At 39.9% G+C, this 24,413-nt stretch overlaps 1 protein-coding gene across 10 annotated transcripts in view; it reads right to left on the reverse strand.

The window, feature by feature from the left end:
- Positions 1-24,413, reverse strand: part of CAMK2D (calcium/calmodulin dependent protein kinase II delta) — a 173,084-nt gene that overhangs the window by 33,136 nt on the left and 115,535 nt on the right. For 3 of the 10 annotated variants that reach the window (XM_019472960.1, XM_019472958.1, XM_019472954.1), the window contains exons 6-12: positions 19,164-19,266; positions 13,003-13,086; positions 11,934-12,028; positions 10,265-10,387; positions 9,136-9,219; positions 8,430-8,472; positions 4,049-4,083 (exon numbers count right to left, since the gene is read on the reverse strand). In XM_019472960.1, coding sequence (XP_019328505.1) covers positions 4,049-4,083; positions 8,430-8,472; positions 9,136-9,219; positions 10,265-10,387; positions 11,934-12,028; positions 13,003-13,086; positions 19,164-19,266 — 567 coding nt within the window. Of the gene's footprint in view, positions 1-2,475; positions 2,509-4,048; positions 4,087-8,429; positions 8,473-9,135; positions 9,220-10,264; positions 10,388-11,933; positions 12,029-13,002; positions 13,087-19,163; positions 19,267-24,413 lie in introns of all 10 variants that reach the window. The other 7 variants (XM_019472959.1, XM_019472957.1, XM_019472953.1 and 4 more) reach the window with 3 other exon arrangements.

Below are 24,413 nucleotides of genomic sequence, written 5' to 3' on the forward strand. Positions count from 1 at the left end.
GAATAAAAACAATTTTCTTTGATTTAAAATCAAAGTTCACAGTGCTCTACAGCAGGAGGACGAGAAACAGTTGTGGGGTTTTTTTTAACAATGGTCTTTCTACAGAAATTGTCATTAAGAGAAAATACGAGTCATTATTGAGTTCCAAGTGTTTAGTTTATGCCCCAACGTGGCCTAGTTATTGTCAAATAAATTTCATGTATCTATTCACAATTACAGCCCTAAGTTGCAGGGGTGTCTGAACTCAAGACAGGGAGAGAATACCTTCGTGCGTAAAGTCATTCATGGGGCGACGTAAGTATTAACAAGTATTTTCTATATCAACTAACTTGCCTTGACAGTTATGGGTCTGTGACACGGGCAAATAAGTATTAGCAAGTATTTTCTGTATCAACTAACTTGCTTTGACAGTTATGGGTCTGTGACACGGGCAAAACCTGAACTCCTTACTCAGGAAAAAACTTTTAAAAAGCCCCAACCACTTCGGTAAATGAAAGTTCCACAGGAGAACTGCGGAATAGTGAGAACACGTACAACACTGCTCGATGGCATACTAAATCTTCCAAAACAAGAGAAAAAAAATCACGTATCAAGTTGTATAACTACAAGTTCGTATTTTTACAACGGTGTAGTCATCAAGAGACTACAAATAAAATGGCCCTAACAAAAGGCAGGTAACGTGAAGCAAAAACATGAGGAAAGAAATGAAGATTTCACCAGATCTTGTACAGTCCTACTCAGTAGTAGCTTAATTAAAAAAAAAAGAAAAAAAAAGTGATATGCCAAACGAATGCTTGTTGTTGAATACATAATGAAAACAGGTTAATTAAATTTCAATTCTAATTTTGCCTGAGTAAGGAGAGCAGGCTGGGGTCCATACTCCCTTGGTGAAAGTCCTATAAAAATAAACAATATCCATTACAGCTACTGCTGAAAACTGCAGGAAATATATTCAAAACTTCTTAGTAAGGTATCGAGAACACAGCATTCATTAGTAAAAGCAGAAAGAGAGAACGTAATTCAAAATACAGTTATTTCTTCTGTGTAAACAGAACTTGGTAAAACCCTTTGAAACTGAGAGAGAAAACGGCAATAAGCCTGTACACTTTCTCTCTCTCATAGAACGTATACATGTGCCTTTATTAATGTATGAACACACATGGTGTATTTTGCATATATTTTTAACAGCAAAGGGAAATGATTCCAAAAGGAGTAAAATATTTTCATATGAAACAGTTATTCTGAAGCTGAATTATGCTTAAGTGGTGACCACCTATTTGTTGCGAAGAAGGGAAACTTTTATACTAATGCATCGCCTGTCAAAAGCCACTCTCTTAGGTCTGACAGCAGTGCAGGACAGACACACACAAACGCTCCCAACAGCTGGGCATGACTGCAGAATCATCACTGGCCTTTTTTCAATATATTATAAAGCTATTTTAAGAAACAAAACCTGTATCTCGGGACTTCAATCTTTCACATGGTACTTCCGTAACAAACAGTTAAGGCACACTTCGCCTTCGGGATACTAGAAATATCCCCACCGTACCTTCCTGGTGACCCTCATTTGGACAGCGCTACCACTGATCCTCTGTCGCTGAAATCCTACGTTCACCCGAAGAACAGACCGTTTACCTATGTCGCTACGTCTCTGCTCAGACCTGAGCAGCAATTTCTGCTTTTCAAGGAGAGCTGTACTTCCCAGTGAAAGGTGTGGATGAGGGCTGTTCGCCTTCTCCCTGCCGGCGGCAGCAACAGAAGCTGGCTGGGACATCACAGCTGATCACCACGAGCATCTCAAAAGTCAGGTTCAAAACCGTAATAAACGGGACTAGAGTAAGTTGCTGCGTGGGATCACAGAAGCCAAATGAACGCGAGACTGTAGAGTAGGTTGAGGAGGAAGAAAAGTTATTGAGACTGACTGTCAGTGGGGACATCTTGTGACAAAGACCTGAGCTGTGAAGGAAGTTAGCTGGGAAACTGTAGTACGGAAAGGCTGTGAAATGGGTTTTTTTTACTCCTGAGCATTTGGCATGGCATCTGGGTCTATAGTGGCTCAGTTGAAGCGATACTATTTCACTGTGCAATGCGGTTTGTGCTACATTTTATGATATTAATACTATTAGCTTTTAAAATAAGGAGGTTTTAAAAATTAACAGAAGGCCGTTATAAGATTACTATTTTGTTACTATTTCTATTTACTACTGACAGCTGCATTGGCCAATGTTACATCTACTTTTTTGTTTTCGTATGTCCCCAGGTTAAAAAAAAAACCACCAAAAGACTTGCTTGAAAGAACTGCAGAACAATTCACTGTGGATGGCATATAGCAACTGCAGGCTTAAAATTCACAAGGTTGTACTTGAAAGTCTTGCAGCTTCTCACAGTATGTTAACAAAACTAAATGCAACTGTTTGATTTCTAAGTGTGAACGTTTCACAGGAGGAAAAAAAATCTGTCGATAAAGATCCTCACCATCATCTGAACACTCGAACTGGACTTCCTTTTCTGAATTGACCAGTCAGAGAGAAAGGAAAAGAAGAAAATGTGACTGGTTGGATTTGAAGTATCAATGCACGGAGTACAGTATATTTCTGTTCTGACTTTTTTTTTTTTAAAGAAAAAGACTGCTTAAGCTGCACTAAGCGGGTGGAAAAATGCTATGGAGCGTATAGTATCTCAGTAACAGAAATGACAAAAATAGACTTCCCCAGATGTAAATTTACTCCCTTTGCTCCACATGACCATGCAGACAAACAGCAGACACATAAAATGTGCTGAAAACCAAAGTATCAAATCCCAACAAGTCTAATTTAGGCAAAATTTTGGCAACAATTGTTTCCAGTATTATATTCAAAATTGAGATATAACAAATACCATCGTAGACCTGTAGGAGGAATGATATTTAAAAAGAAAAAGCTGGTCAGATAGAGTACATAAGATTTACATATTCCACAATGAAACATGTTAAGGGCTTTCCACAGGAATGATAGAATAGTATCGAACGTGTGCTTCTCCATATAACTAGGGTATCTACGACTTGGCAGTGAGAAGCACTGAAATCGTACTGTACTCGCTTCATTTTAAGTCAGTCTCATCATTTTTTTGATAGGAAAAGTGTGCGTATGTGGGAGAACAGGAACAAATATACTATGAATCTGGTATTTAAGTATACAACGTTTTGTTAAAGTAAAAAGTTAAGATTAAATAGAAAATTAAAATTCAGGTCAAAGACACGCTTCTGAGTAAACACATAGAGCACAGAAGAATATCTTTCGAATCATATAATGAAAGCTTGAGGCACTTATTTTAGTCTTCAGGAGTCCTCCGAGAAAAGAAATAAAATATTTTTCATTGCTGAGTGATATATTTTTTTTCTGGCTGTTTTTCAAAGTATTTATCCAGAACGTTCATTTGTGAAGCATCTCTCCTCCTGCAGGATCTGGTGACATGAGAACAGGAGCTCTAAAGCATGTCTGAAAGCTGCCAAAATGTTCCCTTCTTAGCAAGGTCTGTTAGTCAGGACGAGCTGATTTGTTGAGATAGTAAACCCCTCCAGTTCTGCCAAATATAGCAAGTACATCTGGCAGAATACACCTCATGTGGAGCCAGGCCTACCAGTAAACTTTTGGTCTTCCATGAAATCTAATGAAAAGCCAAGGGGAAACACGGAGGCAATAGAGCTGCAGATAAACACTGATCACTAAAAAGCTAACATGCCCAACCACCAAACCGTTATTTGTATTTATAAGCTAATTAATAACATTAAGTCATTAATGACACAATCATCCTTCATTCAAATAGCAAGAAAAGCATTTTCTCCAGTCGTTTTCTAGCTTCCACTTATTAAAATGCTTGTTTTTCAAATATTTATTTCATTTTTTAAGCTTCACCTACTAACTTTAATCACTTCAAACATACGGTAAGAAGCACTTACTAACAAAGTCTATAAAGGAAAGAAATAACAATATTCAACTCTAAAAACTGGCAGAAGTTACAGATAGGGGGTGACTAATGGAATGTATTTCAAAGCACGTGTTTAACCTACCTTAACTCCATCCGGCTTTTTCAGTAAACTCTTGGCTGCTGTAAAACGAGACAAACAATTTCAGTGTCAGGTGGTTACCGCTGAGGCCAGCCAGCTGCGCAGCAAACCCCCATTGCCTCCCACCTGCAGGTACGTTTTCAGCTTTTATTTCCTCCTTTTGTTGCTCCGAGTATAGGAAACGAAGTATTTAAGAAACTGCAAATGCTTAAGATTATCATTCATCTCTTTTTCCACTGATTAAAGCTGTACTTGTACAAGGAGGGACCTCCTTGGGTGGCACAGAGGAAATGGAAGCAGGGTGAGCGTAAAAGCAGCAGCTTTGGATACGTTCGTTTTTTCAACTGCAATATGTTTACAGCCGTTGAGGGGGATAGTTTGCTATGACTATGAAAAAAGTACTGTTCTGATGGCAGGGACTTTGATCAGGTGTTTGTAGAGCCCACCGGCACCTTAATGATGTTATTAATAAGACAGTGGCATAAAATTAACCAGTATCAGATCGATGAGGTACCTAAAGAGCATAGCGGGGTACAATACTATCTATTCCACCTAATGAAAACGTAAACTGGGTTTCAAAAAAGCACCTCTGAGCAATGGCTCTTTGGGGATTTCCCACCATGAGAGCACCAGTCACCTTGCGTGAAAGGTCAGGAAAGCTGCAAGTAAGAAAGGAAGAACAATCTCCAAGCCAAGTGTTGTTCTGGAGGAGTGCTTCCTAGGAGTTAATAACAACAAACGATAGGCTTCGCTTCAACTTCTAACGAAGAAAACCTGTTGTTTTCGGAATCGTGTTGCACACCGATCAAATTTCTTCGGAGCGGTGGGGACTGCTGGGCAAAATTTCACTTGCCCTAACGTTATCCATGTGTTAGGCTTTAAATTCCACCACTTAAAACTGGCACCAAGAAGGGGGCCAAATCATTCCAAATTCCTAAATTTGGAGGGCTAACGTGCAAGCAAGCACGCCGCAGCTCTGAACCTGAAAACATTTACAGCAGAAATACATGCTGGGTGACCTACCAAATTCAAATAACCACTCACTAAAGCGTAAATGCTTCATGACTCACTGCCAAGGACTTGAAGAATAACAGATTACAAAACAAGCCCGGCGTTTTTTGTTTATATTGTTGTTTATGACCCAATCTTCCTATCGGAAAGCGCATCACGGCTTAGGTCGTCAGAAAGTGCTGTTCTATATATGCTGTTTCGCTCAGAAGTAGGAAGCCTTTTTGAAAGGGAAATGCTGCAGCTAACGATCTGGCATAATCAAAGGGAGAGAGTCCTGACATGGAGCTCCCATCATTACCGGCATCCTTCTCTTTAAAACAAACAAAAAAACCCCAAACAATTGGACCTTGCAAGCCTAAGGTTGCTCAGACTAGCTGAGGATATTGGCGTTATTGAGTACGCGGTTTAAACCTGAAGTTAATTTTTGTATTTGTGGCTTATTCTCTGGTTACATCTGCATTAAGTGCTCATTTAGCTGTGGTTCAGAGTACAGAAAATGTAAGATCACCTCAGAAACTGTACGGAAATAACCGATGTCCATTATTGTGTTGTTTACATTAAAAAACCGGGAAAGTGAAGCCAGGTTAATGTTTCTCATTTCATTAATATATCAGCCCTCCAAATGCAGTTTATTAATTACGGACATCAGCCAACGCTGCCATTAGAACTCTCACAAGGCCCACGATTTACAACTAAAATGAACGAAAATAAATCTGCCTGTATTATGCAACAGGACCACTGCATGTTTTTATTTACAGAAACATGTAAAATAGTACTGAAAATAAACTGTTTTACATATATGTTTGAGATAGGATACATCCTGTTGCAATGTGTGCTCACAGGACCTGATGCCACATGGCCTTAGATTTTACACTACCACAAATATTGTGGGCGTTCCATTAACTTCAGAAATTCCTTTTAGGGCAAGCGAAGAGGGGGAGCGATTCCTAAAGCCTAAGGAATATTAGGAAACCCTTTTAGGAAACCCCAGAAGTTCATTGCTTTCGAAGCTTGTTTTATACCATTAGCCCTTACAAAAATACGGGAGAACTTAACTTAATTCTGACAGGCTGCTGTTCCTAACAAACTAGGTCCTTTTGCTAAATTTGTGCATACAACTTCTGAGTTCTTTTAATGCTTAACAAACGTTACATGCTATATGTAAACAATTAAATGAAAGCCAGTAAAATGAGGGCACCAAAAGCAGTAACTACAAGTATTGTGTTTGTGGCATCGCCAGCGTGTCCTTCGAAATGTGCCTAGTATGGATTATTATGCAGTATTTTACGTTATCGGACATATTCCGTACTCAACCGCCTTTGTTGGTTTTTGCTTGGAATGTATTTTTAGTCATATTTTGATGCACCTTTCTTTAAGCACAGATACTGCATACAAATCAAATATTTACAGAATTTGCAGTAGCAAAGCAATTAGCATATTCTAAATTAAGCCCACAATGAAAGATTTCTTGCAACTACAAGCAATAGCTATAAATAAAACCTCAGGCAGCGCTAATAGGCCAGAAAGCAGACTGAAAAGAAATGGTGTTGTTGACGACAACGTGTAGAAATTAAAAGTGATTTAGGACAAACAGCAATTTTGATTTAGAAGAGAAAAAAGATGTTCCTTTCACGTGCTGAGGGTCTTACCTCACAAGAAATATACATTCCACATAAAAGGAAGAAAGAAAAAGGAAAATAAAACACTTTTATAACCACATTGTTATGGACAAAATGACCTTCAAAAGCATGCTTTGCAATGAAATACAATGAATAAACAACTTGAAAAAATACGGTGTCATCAAGGAAAAATATGGGTCATTATGGTGTAAAACAGAGATGATAGGTGAAAAAAAATCCAAAACAAAGCCAAAACCCCTGTTTGCTTTTCATGCCGAAATGCTATTTTAAAATTACTTCAGCTTTTTTTGGTTCATGAAAGTTGAAATTGACCCTTACAATATGTAGACAGTGACAGTTATGAAAAGTGATGAGAAATGATATATTTGTTTGATATTTAATAATAACAACTCATTTTTACAAGATACGCAGCCTACAGCATTCCCACCTTTAAAATGAATTGGCAGATACTGGCAATTCATTAAGCATTAGTCCAATCTAATTTACATAAATGTAGCCTTCTGTGTTATAGGGGTGTATTAAATACAGGAACTCAACTAAGAAGGAAACTGTATTTCAAGTACTATGCAAATTGAACAAGCTGTTCTTGCACTCATGATTATGTAATTTATTTTGGATGATTCAGTGCTTATTATTATTCAAAACATGCCCAAAGCACTATCATGTTTTTGTCCGTAAATTAATTTGTGTTACGCTCCAACAGTTACATCACAGAGTAGGAGGATAGGTATAATTACTGATTTTTAAATGTGGCATTCTTTTTCAGCATTCACTTGAAATCTCAAATGCCAAAATGAAAAATTCAGCACGGCATCAAAATTTTGGCAATACTACCACTGAGAACCATTCTAACTCTACTAACAGCAAGCTTATTTTAGCTTGTGCTGTTGAAGTTTGTTTAGTATAAAAAGATCTAACTCCAGGGATATCACTACAAAATTACTTCACAAAGAGGAAACATCTCTTATTATATCAAGAGGCATTAGAAGAGAAGGAGAAGAAGGACTCATTTCACTACGTTTCTTACTCCTTAGCAAAAGAATGAACGTTTTGGTTTTGGTTTTTTTTAATACAGGATGCAACAGACAACAGAAATGACATTTGAGGCATGTATTTTAGCTTTTGCTGTTGAAGTTTGTTTAGTATAAAGATCTAAATCTCCAGGGATATCACTACAAAATTACTTCACAAAGAGGAAACATCTCTTATTATATCAAGCTAGGCATTAGAAGAGAAGGAGAAGAAGGACTCATTTCACTACGTTTCTTACTCCTTAGCAAAGCAATAAAGAATGAACGTTTTGGTTTTGGTTTTTTTTAATACAGGATGCAACAGAATCCTGGAATGACATTTGAGGCATAGAAAAATAAGTAAGTTTTTAAATGCTGTTTGGTGATACTTATGTATCATGTGGAGCTATATGCATTATTTCCAATTTTCCTCCATGAAAACTGACAGGAAAACACTGTCTTTTGACAGATAACACTAAAAAAGTAAAGAGAAGGAACTCACATTCTACTGAAAAATTAGACTGTCATCTACAAGAGATTCTATTCCGCCCAAATAGTTTAAATTCTCGTTTGCTTCGGCAAGGGAAACAGCTTAAGATGTATCCTATTTAGGTGCTCCTGAATAACAAAGGTCTTTCTGTACTAACGAATCCTAATTAGATCTTAGTCATCGCAGACATCAAAACATAAAGACCGTATCAATCTGGAGCTCAATGAACATACCTGAGAAATTTCTGGTAGCCAGCATAGTTGTCAAAATGGCCCCCTGTGTACACATACATTTTCTCAAATTAGCATCACACTTGTGTAAAATTCTGAATGTGAACACGACACAACAAAAAGGAAAACACACGCGTAAATTACATCAATTACTAAATTAACCCTGAAAGAATGGATTGTCTGTGCATTACCTATCATACGTGCTGCCATGAGTGCATAAATTGAAATTTAATCTTAATTACACACCTATCAGCGATCCTGATAATCTCAACCATTTACCAATTGTGAGTACGTAATGCACAAACCACGAATACTCACAGGCACAGTAATTATCAGCAAAACACATAGCTCAATACGAAATAGACTTTACTAATATGCTTAGATTCTTTTTTAGGTAGGAAGAGGAGTTTATTTGTAATGTGCTAATTAGAAAAGTTCACATCTGCAAAGTTATCCTGTCTGGTCAGGAGAAAACAAAGGATAATCTAAAAGAATAACCTTAAGGATTTTCCTGCAATGAAATCTTCTTTCATGAAGAGTTTAAGAACCTCATGCCAAAAGCTGATCACCTATCAAATAGTTCACTTAAGCATAATATTCAAGAAAAAATTTGCTTAGGGACTATTTGTTTTACACATGGAACACAAGCCAACATTCTTTTATCTTTCCAAAATTAGCTACTCATCCTTGCAGAAGTTTTCATTCTTACCTTTAGTTTTCTTCTTGCATTGAATTTCTTCAAGCAATCTACAGTCTCTTGTCTGTGCATCATAGAGGCAACAGTAGAACGTTGCTAAGAGAAGAAGAAAGGAATCATTTTAACGCACCCAGCCAGACGTCTAGCATTTTATTTACTCTGCAACATAGATACTACAACCCACATGGTCCAAAACTTAGGCCTTCAATTTCTACCCTGTCTAACTACCCCTTTGTGCAGGTTTCTACACATTTGGGAAATTTCCAAATCAACAAAATCTCATTTTAGTGAGCCTTTTCCATGGGTAAAGTCCTCTTGAAAGAAACAGGGGCTAAGAAAAACACAAGATCTTAGAACTTGGGTTACGCAGTATAACGCAAGTTATACGCAGTAGAAGCAATATACCGAATTATGATTTTGGAAAATATGTTTTAAAACAAGAAGGAAACTTTCCTTTAGCATTAGTGATATTAGGTGAGGTACAGCAGCAGGAAATATTTCAGAGAAAATTCAGCGGTACCTGCATTTTCCCTGTAACTCAACTGTATTTGCGTCACAATTTTAAAGGCAAGATAACGCAGCCTACTGGAACGAATAAAGAGCTGGGAACCAGCTATGTGCCTCACTGTGACTTTCAAAGTATCAGCCCAGACTACCTGCAAAGTCAAAGTGTAGAATGCACTGAGAACTGGAAAGTAGCCCCGGATCCAGCAACAGATAGGCAGCCTCTGCTACCTGCAAACTGACTTTTAAAAAGTCCCTTAATTTCCTGCCTTTACATTTCATGCTTATTATAATGGTCAGAGGGAAATGAAGATGTAAAGCATTATCTAACTCAAAGCTGCCTTCTCGTGTGTTTTTTTTCTCTGAGAATTTAAAATCATGCTCTAACTTTGGCAGTGAACTTCTGCACCACAAAGTCAAGGCAAAGGAGTTCATTTCTGCAAAAATCTTATCCCAGGCTGAGACCTCAATATACGACACTATTGACTGTACAATCACAATTTTACACTCCCCTAGTTACACAGCTGCACGAGTAAGGACAAAAATTGTCCCCTAAACACCTTCGCTATATGATGAAGTAAACCATAAGCTGATTTGTCTGCCACATTATCCTGTTAAACCTGTGGAAATTACTTACACAGATCCACGGATGCTTTAGCGCTTCTGATGCTGTGATACGTTTTGCTGGGTTGATGGTAAGCATTTTATTGATAAGGTCTTTTGCTTCAGGAGTCACTGTATCCCATTCTGGTGAGGGAAACTTAAGAAAAAAATACGTATGTGTATATTATCTTGTACAATCTTTGCACAATTTTACCTAAGGATTTTTATTGATACTATTTCTGTAACATTAATTGCTAGCACAACCACCCGGTTTTAAGGGGAAAAATGCAGTTTGCCACAATTAGGAAAGTTTGAATTAGCCAGTTTTATAAAGAATGTTTTTCTCCTTTACTATTTTGACCTTTTATTTGTTTGGTTCAAATGCACAGCATTTCTATATTTACAATAACATGATGCCAACTGAAATTCATAGCATAAAGTAACAATGGCAGACAGAATAACAAATTCCAGTCATCCGAGAGGCGTATGGTCATACAGCACTTAATACAGTCCTAGTTTCTCTTTTAATAAAGACAAAAATATTAAGCATTATTATTCAAACTCCTTGTTTGATTTCTTTCAATGTAAATCTTAATGCTAACTGTATAGTTATGGTATATAAATCTAACTAGTTATGAATTTAACACCTCCCTGCGCAGCAAAATATTTATACGTGCACTCAAAGCGTCTGCTCAAATGCAAATGGAATGAAAAAACCCCCATGCCTTTTGTGAACAGACCTTAACCTTGAGGACTTTGCGTTTTCCACTATTAAAAATATTTATTCTTAGACAACAGGAATGTGCCATTACCTAGGCACGGTACGTCACAAGTATGTATGTACAATGCAGATGCATAGTTCAGTCTCTGCACTTCCTCATTTCTTGCCCTCTCGGCTGAAATCCTCATTCCCCCCGTCACCCTGTTACTGTATGATTACTTGTTCACTAGACGGAAGACTTGACAGACCGTTGAGTTTATTTTCACTAAAAGGCCACAGCATAACAACTCCCTTTTCAGTCAGCACCGTCCAGGACTGGATTCAAGTGAGAGCTTAAAAATTATAAGGTTGTGTCTTTCCCTCTTCATCATTCACAAATTACTTAAATTTGAGGACCAACAGCCTTCTGTCTGTTTAATTTAATGTAAATGGATGATGTTGCAAAATTCATAATGTCACCACATCATCAGTTCTTACTTACCAACAGCTGTAATGCTTTTTGTTGGAATACACATAGTTAATGAAACTATTCCCTTCGAAAAGCTCTACAGCAGCTTCTATTTCCAAAAGCGGGCAATACAACAGCATCAAGGTGTGTATTTAGGAAGCTTAAGACTTCTTAAAAACAATTTAGAATAACCGATTGGTTGAAGTGATAAACCACGAGGAGAAACACAGGCCCTTGGGAGTTCACAGAGGTCTGAACAGGCTTGTCAGGATAACATGAGCTTGCATGATTTATACAAGGACCAGACAATGAAAGCTTGGAGCCATAGGGAAATCAGATTTAAATTAGCACAGGATGTTGCCATCCCAATAAGGTTCATGTTACTAAGGCGACATTTCCTATATTGAGTGGCTCATAAAGATAACCAATACAAAAAAAAATTAGGAAATAATTCTAATTTCACTTTTCACTCTAGAAAACTCCTTTTTAGAGGTACAATTATAAATAATTGAACAGACAGATTATGGTACATACATCATAAGCACCAGCCTTGATCTGCTGGTAAAGCCTGTGCTGGTCTTCATCCCAGAAAGGAGGATATCCCACCAGGAGGATATACAGAATGACACCTGCAGAAAATTCACAGTAGTATTAAGCGATTTCAAGAAACAAACCCCAGAAATTCATTCACCTGACAACCATGTAAAACAAATGGCTCAACAGTACCATCCCAGCTGCTGAAAAATACTGTCTATTCACACTGGAGAAAAGAGTAAATGTAGGGTTCACAGGATAACCTCCTATGCAGAGTGTGGGCAATAATGAGTATCTGACACAACGTCAGATTAGGAACGCTGAGAATGTCCAGCTAGCTGGAGAAGTAATTTTCAATGACCGTGGAGGTTCTAGGAAAATGCATTTTTTACCTCTGGTTTTATCGTGGCTTGTACTGGTGTCTGTAAGATTGCGTTTTAACCAATCTCATGCAAAGAAAATTTGGGCAACTCAATTTATCTGTATAAATATACAGTCAGAGATGATTCACTATGACTAAAGAAAAGTGCTTTCATAAATACAACCAAATAAGGGTGGGTAGAAGTAATCTAAGGAAACCACCAATTGTTCTCAGCTAGGTAGCTGCCACTTGCCAGTACCTTAAACTACACTGTTTCAAGAACTGGACAATAAAGTAATTGCTCTGTACTCCACAAACCATTTAGTTTCACAGTTTAAAACTGCAGTTCTAGTATTTTGGTCAGATCAGATTTTAGGCTGCTTGTGAACCAAAACTAAGGCCCAGCTCACAGTATGAACTGTTAGGTTTTTCTAACTAGTTAGGCATCGTTTTTTTAATACTTTGTGAAAAGTGTGTTGTGTAGACATGGCCAAGAATGCCATGATAACATACCTTCACAAATAATTAAAAAAAAAAAATGAAGCTGGTAGAATAACAAAAAATCCAATGACCTCTTCTAAAAATTAATATTGAACTTTACTAAATGCGTATTATCTGATGCAGAATATAATGTATTCTGGCCATCACCTCTTTCCCTCAAAATACTTTACGGTGGACTGAACATCGTCTTTCAGAATAATTTCTTACCACATGCCCACATATCCACAGGTTTTCCATAAGGATCTTTCCGTAACACCTCTGGAGAAAGGTATCCTGGAGTACCAGCAAAGCCTGTCAAAAGGCAAGGCAACTGTTCTCAAAAGCTGTACGTGCTCCGCAAAAATCAAGCGATTCTCATCTCGGCCCACAAGACACAGGACATTACTTCCCAAGCCATCGACCACAACCCCCTCCATTTCGAACTTTTCTTTTTGTGGCGAATCGCCTGGAAGCAACAATAATGGGAACGCTTAGGCAGGCCTGGCACATCCCGTTCTGCCACCAGGTCTGGCAGAGTCGAGAGGACAGCAAAAAGCCGGCTTGGTTCCCCATCCACACTAGCACTCCAGATTCAACAGCGGCGTCCAGGATCTGGTGGCAGTGCAACAGGGGAAGGTTTCCAGAAAGATTACGAGATAGCGGACGAAATTTCATTCATGACTTCTGCATGTAGCGAGACATCCAGCAGCGAGGTGCAAATACATTTGGCTCAGGGTCAAGGTCAAAAAACTTAGCAGAGTAGGAGGAGTGTGGGAAACATTATCTGAGCGATCCCCTTGGAGATACAGAAAGACACAAAACGCGCACCACGCATGCCAGACTGTTACTGGGTTGGTTTTTTTTAATCATTAGCCTAATTTAGTCTATTTTAAAATAGCCCCAAGCTACAACAGTTAAGACTGTGAACACGACTTCCACGGGATTTCTGGGAGTCCATCAGCTGTCAAGACTGTTACCACACACAGAGTACTTCCACTGACACTTATGGGGAACTAATTAACAAAACAGAGGGGCAGCTAAGCTACAGTATCTTAACTATAAGGAGCATTTAAAGAGCCCTATTCAGTCTTACGGGAGGGCAGATTTCTGAGTAAACAACAGGTAGGGCTAGATTTAAGAAAAGCTCACGTATGGAGAGATCGCTCATTTAGAAGAAAAAAAAAGAAAGTAAAAACACTGTTCTAATTTCTTCGCACAGAAGTGGAAACTCAGTTCAGCCAATGCCAGATGGTGGCAAAGTAAATGTTCAGAGGATGTTCAGGATTAGCTTTCACAAGAGCACAACTGGCTACTACTCAGTATGAAGACCACCAACTTAGGGCTCAGCCTTCGTACAGCCTTTGCTGTTTGTTATTTCACACAGCTACTTCTAATACGATCTTTCCACTGTGAAACGTGTTTCTGTGAAGTCATTCCACTTCTGGAAACCTCCTTACAAAAGTTCACTGAGTAATCTAGCCTTTAAAATTTCTATGTTCTTCATTCTTTATTCGTTACCAGCAGTGCTGCTTTCTCTCGGGAGAATGTAGGTATATATATATGTATGCAAAATGTAGGTATAAATGCAGACTTTTCTTAGGACGCTGTAATTGATAAAAACCTTAATGACCAATAACATTCTGTACCATTTCAGTTAGTACGTCTGTTGTTTCCAGCATCTTTGCCTGAAATAAATGCTTGGGAGTTCTTGAAAGGTGAGAATTTGGTGGCTTTCCTGAAGGACCACATGTCATTTCTGAAATACCACACTGGATTCCACAAAACTTATGAGAGACGGTGATAACGTATAAAGTGTACAGCTACAGAAAAAGGAAGCCTTTGCCCTGCAGCTGGCAATCATTTTAGGGGGGGAGGAGGAAATGAAGGAACACATTCTGTATGTTCTACTGAGAGTATCGCTAAAATATCACTTAGTTTTCATGAAAACCAAGTTTGTTTTTTGCAGTCTCCTGATATGAGAGCTACGAATTGTTAAAGAGTACTGTCATACAGGAAACACGTATTACGCTCCTTTGAGAAACTGAAAAATGTATGTTCTAAGTAGCTTTACACAGAGTGATGTTTCGTACCTCTTCTTGGCTGCAGTGCTCTACATGACTATTTTTGTTCATTTTGAAGGGGAAATAAAGTTGTCTCGCCTTTCAAACTTCCCACAGCTCTATAAGCATTACTATGCATCGCTTGAAAACGAACTTTAAAGCAAAAATAAATATAGTACTTAGCTAACTTTATCTCTTGATGAAGATACAGAATGGGTCTACACAGAAATAATTGGTATGGTTTTAGTACATATTCTGAAGTTGTTTAAAGCAGCACACACAGAAGAGCACAGAGTCATGATTTCAGTGAAGAAAAAAGGTACTGAAATTCTTCGCTGTTATTTATCAGGTAATTCTGTAACTGCTCAGAGGGATCCCAATACGAGTGCGTACTTTTCAGAAAACTATTGCTAATAGTAGTAATTACTTCAGCTAAAACAACTCGCATTGGAAACCGTTTGTGACTGTACGGTGTCTAGAAAAGACTGCATCACCTTGCACTCCTATCATCGTATGACTTAAATAAGTATCCAGAGGCCCAAGACAAATGCCGTGCTTTGTTGAGCTCAGTGGTGCACGGATACACGAGATGGCACGTTACTCAGCCCAAATAGCTTACAGTCTCAAAACCCTCTTACGTGAAGATTACACATATACTTAACTTCATAAATGGTGAGCACACCTCTTGAGTCAAACCTAGACTGAAGGTTAACTATAATCCCGCAACATGAACTTAAATTAACAGAGAGATGTATCTTAGAACACCCAGCAGAAGAGATCACCGCTCTAAGATCTGCCCTATGCTTCCATCACCTCCCTGCTAGACTTACGGCCTCTCAGCACCACTCACGCAAGGATTCCAAAATAAAACGGCAGAATAAACCGTGTCAGTTTAAACAGTGTAAGTTGTACATCTTTGCTAACACACCTCCCTTTGACTCAAAATTCAAACGAGCAGTCTGGTGAGAAGATACGGAGAAGGTGGCAGCAAGGGGCAAGAGCAAGCAGCTCAGGCTAAGTGCAGGGCAGTAGCCGTCTCCTCCTGCACAGCTGGATCCAAAGGACTGACTACACAACCGAAATTTAACGCAACTAGCAAACTGATTCAGCGAAGCTACTCAAATGACTTAAGCGGTGCGTACTTTAGTCCTAGTTGCAGGGCTGGAGTTCATCTGAGATGAGATGCAACTAGGACTAAATCCAGCTGCCCGTGAGTTAACTGCAGTCCTTCCACTGACTTCAGCCAGGGGCAATGAGTCACCTGCCGGGGTGAGTCAGTGGAGCCCGCCCGACACTTCCCCAGCACACTAAACACCTGCTAGCAGGGTGGGGTGTTTCAACTAGACCCTCTAACGTTTCCTACCAAGGGGCAAGGAACAGGTTTGTTTTACAAACACGCAAGCCAGGAAAACAAATCCCGTTGCATCCAAACACACAGAGCCCTAGCCAGCTCCCTGCTGAGGCATAGCCACGGTTTAAGCAGGAAAGCGACCATCACACCAGAGGACTACACCCAAGAAGAGAGGGTGTGTGTGTGTGTGTGTGTGTGTGTAGAAAAACATACTGATGCAGAGCTATAATTAGAATCAGAGCACGCCATGAGTCACTAAGTGCTGCAGAATCCAGTGGAAAGCAGAAAAATCCTCTGGACGGAAGCAACAAAAAGTTCAAAATGTCGAGCACGTCGGAGTTCATGTTTTGCCTTGTTAAAGCAGTCGTAAGAAGATGAAGGAAGGCACTCAGACCATTACTGAAAGGTTTTGCAGAGGGGGTTCCAGAAAAGGTACAGAACCCACTAGTCTTACTGAATACCACAAATTTAAAAAAAAGACCCAAATTGGACTACTTTCTATTATCTTGCTGCCAGCTTACCTCTTCCTTACGTATATATTTTGAAGACGCTCTGTTCAATCTCCTATCTACCAAGTTCAGCATGGCAGCCCTCATGATGCTACGAGTCTAATCCAAGCACTTCACAAGAACCAAATGACCAAAAAATAAAGTGCAAGATTTTACAAGGGAATTGCAACCTCCTGTGCATCATCTGCATCCATACAGATGTACCATCCAGAGAAAATACCCCTGAAGTCAAGTTCATTCTGCTGATTTTTTTCTTGAGATGCTTCCTGTTTACCTGCTGGTTTTGTCATTATAACAAATCACTTGTGTTTTGTCTTATTTTTAATTCCACTCCTTTTGTACTGGTCTATTTGTTAATGTGCAAGAGCAATCTCCTCTGTCTTTTGTGGATTACTGAAAACCATTTATATAAAGGCTGGGATTTAAAACAACAGGCTAGCTTATTAAAGCTACCAACATATGTCCAGCGGTACTGCCTGTGCGTCCACATGCAGTTATATCCTAGATTCCAAACACTCAATCTCTCAACCCACTGCCTGCACAAAATCCTTTGTGCTTTTATTCTAAGCTTTGACAGCAAGCTCACAATCACTTTGTTCAATTTTAAACTGCACTTTCCTGCTGCTGTGAGCGAGAACAGGTAGCTGCTATAAATATTTTATTCTGTATTTTTTTCCTCCTGGGATTTACAATCAATTTTGTCCTGTGCTTCACATCTGTTCAAAGAGGGTGGTATGCGAGATAGACACATCATGTTTGTACATGTCCTATTATTTCAAATGACCATTTTCCTTTGGGCATTGGTTAACTGTAAAAAACAATCTGCAGTTAGCAATTTTTTTTTAAATTAACAGGAAAAAAAAGGAACAGTTTAGTGGAACTGGAGAGGAGCGCATAATATTTAACTCACTACCCCCATCCTCTTCTCATAACCTGAAGCGGAGCATTGTACAGGACACGTAAGATACATCCCAGGTATCGATTCTGGAGACCTGGTTTACACCGTCAACTGCCACCTTCCCTCTCCAACATTTCATGAGCAGGTCTGAAGCACAGAATATGCTCTCTTCTGGTGGTCACAGGCACAGACGGAGTTTGCTTCCACGTTCCTACACATCTTTGTCACCTTCACCATCAAGCAAGCATACTCTTGATCCCTTCCAGATGAGGATAATATTTGCAAAATCACTGAAGTGGCTGAGAAACTCCAGTCCCAGCTTCAGATGTTTGTAAGCTGTGGACAGACAACCCTTTCCAGACTATCGTGCCAGGTTTCAGATGCTTTTAAGCACTCTTTACCTTCCTGGGTTTATGCTCTCCATTATCTACTACGTGAGTTGCTTATATATTAACGATTGTAGATTTTTAATAAGCCAGCTTATTTTTACCTCAGTGGGTCAAAGAACAGTTTTATGAACGGTTTTACTTGCAGATGTGAAGTGGCAGTCACCTCTAGGACAGCAATATCAACAGCTGGGACAGATAACTTGGACTGTCACAGCAACATCTGGATGTGGGTGACTGTCTACAGCCTCAGGTACTCAATTCCCCCCCCCCCCCCCTTTTTTTTTTTGTTCGAGTCACATTCCAAAGTGCTTCAGACTCAAATTTTCACATATTTCCAGTGGACAGACAAGCGTTCAGACAAAATGTTTTGACGACTGGGAGGTACACTCAGCAGTATGAGCCTACGGTTCTCCTCCTCAGTCACCCGAGCACCTGACTGGAAACCACCCATACCCCTCCCCGGCTCTACAGCCGTATTTCCTTCCTGTAGATCCACAAGGGAAAGCGGGGGAGAAGGGGCTTGTGTGCACCTACGTCTCGGTCAAACTTACAGGCTGACAAAAGCTAGGACAAGCCGGGAATCAGGAAACCTAAGTTTCAGGGTCGAGAAAGTCAATAGCACTTAGACTACACGCAAAAGGGACGTTTGTAAAGCTACGTTTACTAAAAGCATGAATTTAAAAATTAAAAACCTTCTCCCTCCATCCCAGTGCTGCTGTGCTGGGAAGATCCCCAGTGTGAACACAGCTGTGCCGACAGGAGAGACCCTTGCCAATCTATTTTACGTCGTCTGGTAAGGTGATTTACCTTTGCTAGTGAAGGGGAGGCTGTAAGGCAGAGCCACTTCTTGTCTAAGCGAGCTCTGAGATTTGGAAACGTAGCCACAGGTCACTTTCGAAGTGTTGGAGGATTTTTGTTTGTTTTTTTCCTTTTTTAAACAAATAAGGTCTGCTGCCAAGCTCTGTTTAATTCGGTGAGAATTACAGATAACGTTCTTCCTGGAGAAAAAGCTCTGAAGTGTAGTCAGCTGTAGAGACTCAACTATGAACAAAATACCCCTTAAAGTCACGTATCAAGTAGTCACACAGCTGCATGTTTTATACTAGGGTGAGAGCTGGGCTGTTCGGGAGGCTTAACAGCTATGCTGAATAAATGGTGAGGGGAAAAAAAAAATTCACTTACCAAACCAAGCCTGTTGTTCTCCTTGGACTTCTATAGCCAATCCAAAGTCCGCCAGTTTTACTGCTGCTCCCTTGGATTTGCTAGCTAAAAGTAAGTTCTCAGGCTTTATTCAGAGAGAGAAAAAAATTGAGATGAAAAGGTAAGTAAACATATTTTAGACAGGTTTTCACTTTTTTTTTTAGTTACGGTGGTCTGGAAAAGAACAAATACTTAGAGGAGTGAAAAAGAGAAAAAACCCATGCGTTTTCTCCACGAAATTGCAAAAATTGCACTTTCCATTCCTACTTGGAAAGAACCACCAGGCCTGTAAACAGCCTTCATGATCCCATGACAGCAAGACTAAGGACAGCGTGCAGACCTACTCGGGAAGGAGGTCGCCCAGAATGGTCATATGGAACCGCGACACCTGTTTGCGTGACGGGACAATTCAGAGACTCCTAAGAGCTCGCTTCCGGAAAAAACCGGAAAAACCGCAGAAAACCCCCAAAAGGCACCTGTTGTTTGATTACTAGTCTAACCTATGCAGTTTGCAGGATTAGGCATCTGTAACTGTCAAACATAAAAGTATGTTTTGCACTGCAGCTTAACAATAAGAGACACATTATTACATTTGTATTTAGAGGGCAGGTGTATTTACATTGCAAATCCTTCCGCAAAACCAGCACGCCCACGTTTGTGCTTGCGGAGAACCTATTACAAATAACCATGTAAGTCTGCAGAAGTTCCCACTTTGCCTTTTCTTAGGGTATGTTGGTCACATCTGAAATCAAATGCTGCAGAACACTCACACAATTAAAAGTAAAGGATTTGACCATCACAACGGTGTTCATTCTACTGTTCATAATTTATCCTTTTAACTTCATTTAGCAAATACATCGAATGCAAATTGTCCAAAAATGACTTTATTCTATGAACCTTTTTTTAAAAAAAACCCAAACTTACAGAATACTGCAGAATTCAACAGATTATTTCAGAGAACTGTGACCTCTGTAATATTTTCTTGCCATTTCTTTCTTTTCTAGCTCTGTTATTTTTAAATAAGGTTTTGTCCTGCACTTACGTAATAACAAAACCTCACTGTCAAGGGTATTTCTGTGACTCTGCCAGAAGCAATTTTTGTAGCGGTCTATCACAAGGGAATTCACTATATTGGCACTGGGTAACCCAATCCTGCAAACTCTTAAAACGTGTATTTCAGTTTAAACCCAGCAGCAATCCTATAGGCTTCCAGGGGACTATTTATGTGATTACAGTTAATCCCATGCAGGTACTGAGCTTGGAAACAATTAAAATCTAAGCTTCTTTCAGCGAAGGCTATCTTGAATACATCTGCCAAGTATGCAGCAAAATATGCTTGAGCCTAATTAAGACCTCAACCACTGCGATGCTTCTATTAATTAACAACACAACTGGCCCTGACAAACTCTTTAGTCTAAAGGTGGTTTTTTCCCCCTCTCACCAAACTGTAAAGGAACATTTTTTCAGCAATCTACAAACACCATTCTCTCACTCATCCCTTTGTTGCTATGTCATAGAAAAGACAGTATTAAAAACCTTTCATCAATAGTTACCTGATGAATCTTGCATTTCCACATTTTTAAAAACTGAGATTAAGGTCTCTCAGAATAAAATACAATCTTTATATTCACTTAAATTATCAGTAACCACCTCAACCACATTACATCAAACACCGACCGAATAGCTGAGGACTCTTCTCCAGGTTCATCAACACTGATTTAAGCCATGTCACACTGCCTGTCATTTAACTACACTAATTTCAACATATAGCCACAGAGTTCTTGAAGGTTTCCTATCAGAGTGAGAGAAGTTTACACCAATTACTTCCTGGCATGCACTTCTTGTATAAACCTCTTAAAGCAATGGATGATCCTATTTGGTTGTGACCTTCAGCAAGCCAAAAGCAGTGAAATGCCTCACCCTCTTGGTTGAAACACAAGCACTAACCTACCAAGCGCGTAGCACTTCGCAGCAGGTGATTCCGTTCAAAACAGTAGTTTTGTGTTTTCTGCTGCTGGTTTTTTTTTCGGTTGGGTGTCCCGTCCCCGTCCCCCCCGTCGTCCCCCCCCCGGGATTTTTTTTTAATTCCATTACCTGTCTTTACTCTGCCAATCAAAGTGCTCTGCAGCAATACCGCTGTCATAGGTGAGTCCGTTTCAACAGAAGCTGAAGCAGATTTCCCCATTTACTCCCATGCCAAAGACAACAGCCTTCCGGGCAACGTTGCGTGGGACCACGCGCTTAACCGACACGCAGCTGTCATTTCAGGACGACGAGAGGCATACTAGGCAATTATCACGCATGAACTTAGAATGACTGCAATTAATTGGAAAACATTAACAGCCCAGCGTGGGCCGCTCAGGACTTGTACTTGGGATTCAACAGCGTCACCGCTAGACTGGCTGCAGTCAAGCATGTAGAATGGCAGTCTTAGCTACCAAAATTACTTACAAATAAATTAACGTGACTTATGCCTTGTTTTTCCAAAGGTCTTCAATCTTAGAGATCAAGTACTCATGCCTCTGTGTATTTTTCCCCGAATATAACTACAGCATCTGCTTTTTTGTTTGTTTGTTTGTTTGTTTGTTTGTTTGTTTGTTTGTTTGTTTGTTTGTTTGTTTGTTTGTTTGTTTGTTTGTTTGTTTGTTTGTTTGTTTGTTTGTTTGTTTGTTTGTTTGTTTGTTTGTTTGTTTGTTTGTTTGTTTGTTTGTTTGTTTGTTTGTTTGTTTGTTTGTTTGTTTGTTTGTTTGTTTGTTTGTTTGTTTGTTTGTTTGTTTGTTTGTTTGTTTGTTTGTTTGTTTGTTTGTTTGTTTGTTTGTTTGTTTGTTTGTTTGTTTGTTTGTTTGTTTGTTTGTTTGTTTGTTTGTTTGTTTGTTTGTTTGTTTGTTTGTTTGTTTGTTTGTTTGTTTGTTTGTTTGTTTGTTTGTTTTTAATTTAACTTCAACGGGGAATGCAAGAAGGTCATAATCATAGAGCTTCACAAAAGCAGCAATGCTGCTGACTGCCAAGAACTCAAATTCCTACACGGAAGTGCACTTTTACCATCTGTTAAAGACAGACTGCCACCAACACGTTAATTTTTTCTGGGTCTAGGATCCACCGCCATTCCGACTTACACCAAGGATTACAAACAGAGCAGCAAGAAGCACTTCTGCGGGTCTTAAGAGGCTGCAAAAGCTCCTCTCCGTTTGCTACTGAATTACGCTAAAAGGAAAGTTAAATAAAATGAGATTGTCCAAAATCTCCTCCTCTCGTTGCCCTCCCCACCCCCAAACATGCCATCAAACTGTGGTCTGAGTTATAGGGGGGAAAAAAAAAAATCCGTCAAGTTTTGCAGTTTAAGGATCCACGCCAGGCCATAACCATCTTCTACTTGTCTTGTAGCTCTGGTCTCGGGCCTCGGCATCTTCTTTTCGGTACAGAGAGTTCTGCTGGGATTTCACCACAATCTTCCATTGCACTCTCTTTTTTGTTTTTTTTTTTCTTTTGCCACAAAGCAGTAACTGAAGGAGGACAGTTTTCTGCTTCCTGAAGTTTTCACTTTCAGAAACAAACCCGGGTACTACAGCTTGGCAGAAACATTTTTTCTCACACTGTTTTTCCACTTCATCCTGGATTTGCCAGAGTAAGAAATCCACACATGGTCTGGAGCAGGGAACAGCTGGATTGAATGCCGTTCCAAAGAAAAAGTTATTTTGTCTGAATGTATGAAAAGTACTAGAAAGTGCTCCCTACTCTGTCAGCTTGCATGGCTACAATCCTTTTCTTCGATTCCTTTTCATGCTAGAAGCATCGTACTGCGTGTACGGTGAGGACGGGAATCGCTGGAGCAGCTGGACAAATTCGACATCCTTTCATTTACACTTGTTCCGTGTTATCCGGCTGCCATGCAAGATGTACGGATTGGATAGAGACCTGTCAGTCTCCTGTTGCACAACCGTGAAACAGGAAAATCAGGAAGCGCAAAACGGGTAGAGAATTTTGTCTGCGCGTCTTTGAAATCCATCACGCTCTCTGAGCTTTCAGAGCGTAACCCTTGACGTTCCTATGGCACAACAATAGAGACTTTATAAACTCAGACAATGACTAGAACAGTTGTTTAGTTGGGAGCGAAGGATGGCAAGAAAGATGACGGCATTCTGATTCCAACATTATTACTAATGATAACCGCTAGAAAACTCCCATCCTGGGAGGAAATTCCTGCTCCCTGTAACTCACGCAGAAAGGAAAATATGAGACAAAGAAGCTGTGCCAGAAGGAATCAGCGTGTTTCGCTGCCTTAGCCCACGTGCCGTTTTTTCTCTGCCTTTGTAAAGGACCCCGTACTTCAGACAGTGCACTTCCATTTGATTTCCAAATAAACCATCTTCTTTTACTTGAGGATCCTGAAGCCCAAGCGCCCAAATTAAGTCCTCTCCCTTACCCACAAGGCTAGTTTACTACCAGCTTTGAGACAGACTTGTCTCTCCGAGCTTCCCAGTAAAAGAAAATGATCTTTACTTGTTTCTTTCCACGCCAACACGCTTTAAACGCAGGGAGCGTTTCTGCAGCAGACATCTCCAGCCATTTGGATACCTGCATGGTTAAGAAAGAGGTAATGCTCTTCTCAACACGGGTGTTTTCTTTCCGAGGCTTCTATCCCAACGCTACCGTTCGTCCGGAAGGAACTCCACTCCTCAGGCGATCACGGTGAGAACACCGTAGAAATTCCCGCTTTCTAAAGATGTGCTGTAGCCCAGCCATCATCTGGAGGAGAGAGAGGTCTTTGCGCCAGCGATCTCACAGCAGCTGGCCTTTCGTCGCTAAAATGCGTGACGCGCAAATGCTTGCCGTGCTTCCCAGAAGCACTCCAAGTTACGCTGATGAGAGGTGGAAAGTTCCCCCCCCTCACCCTGCCCCAAAAGCTCTGGATGACGGAGAGGAAGAGCGTGTATTCAACGAATACACCAAACGCTTGAAAAAGCGACTACTGTTCTCCCTGGTACTGAGAAGAGGTGCCGGCAGACTCTGATGGCCGCCTTCACAGCCCGGACCTGGACAGCTAGGTTATCGGCAAGCCTTTAGCAGATTTTCTCCAGCGAGTGCTAGCGGTTCGTTCTTGTGCATAGGTGAAGCGGGGTGAAAACAAACCAAAAACAAAAAAAAAAGGGGGGGGGGGGGAAGGGGGGGAAAAGAAAAAAAAAAAAAGGAAAAAAAAAAAAAAACCCGGCTTTCTTCTCTTTTGGAGGGGGC

This window comes from Aptenodytes forsteri, unplaced genomic scaffold (assembly GCF_000699145.1).
Source record: "Aptenodytes forsteri isolate BGI_AS27 unplaced genomic scaffold, ASM69914v1 Scaffold326, whole genome shotgun sequence".
NCBI classification, from domain to species: Eukaryota; Metazoa; Chordata; class Aves; order Sphenisciformes; family Spheniscidae; genus Aptenodytes; species Aptenodytes forsteri.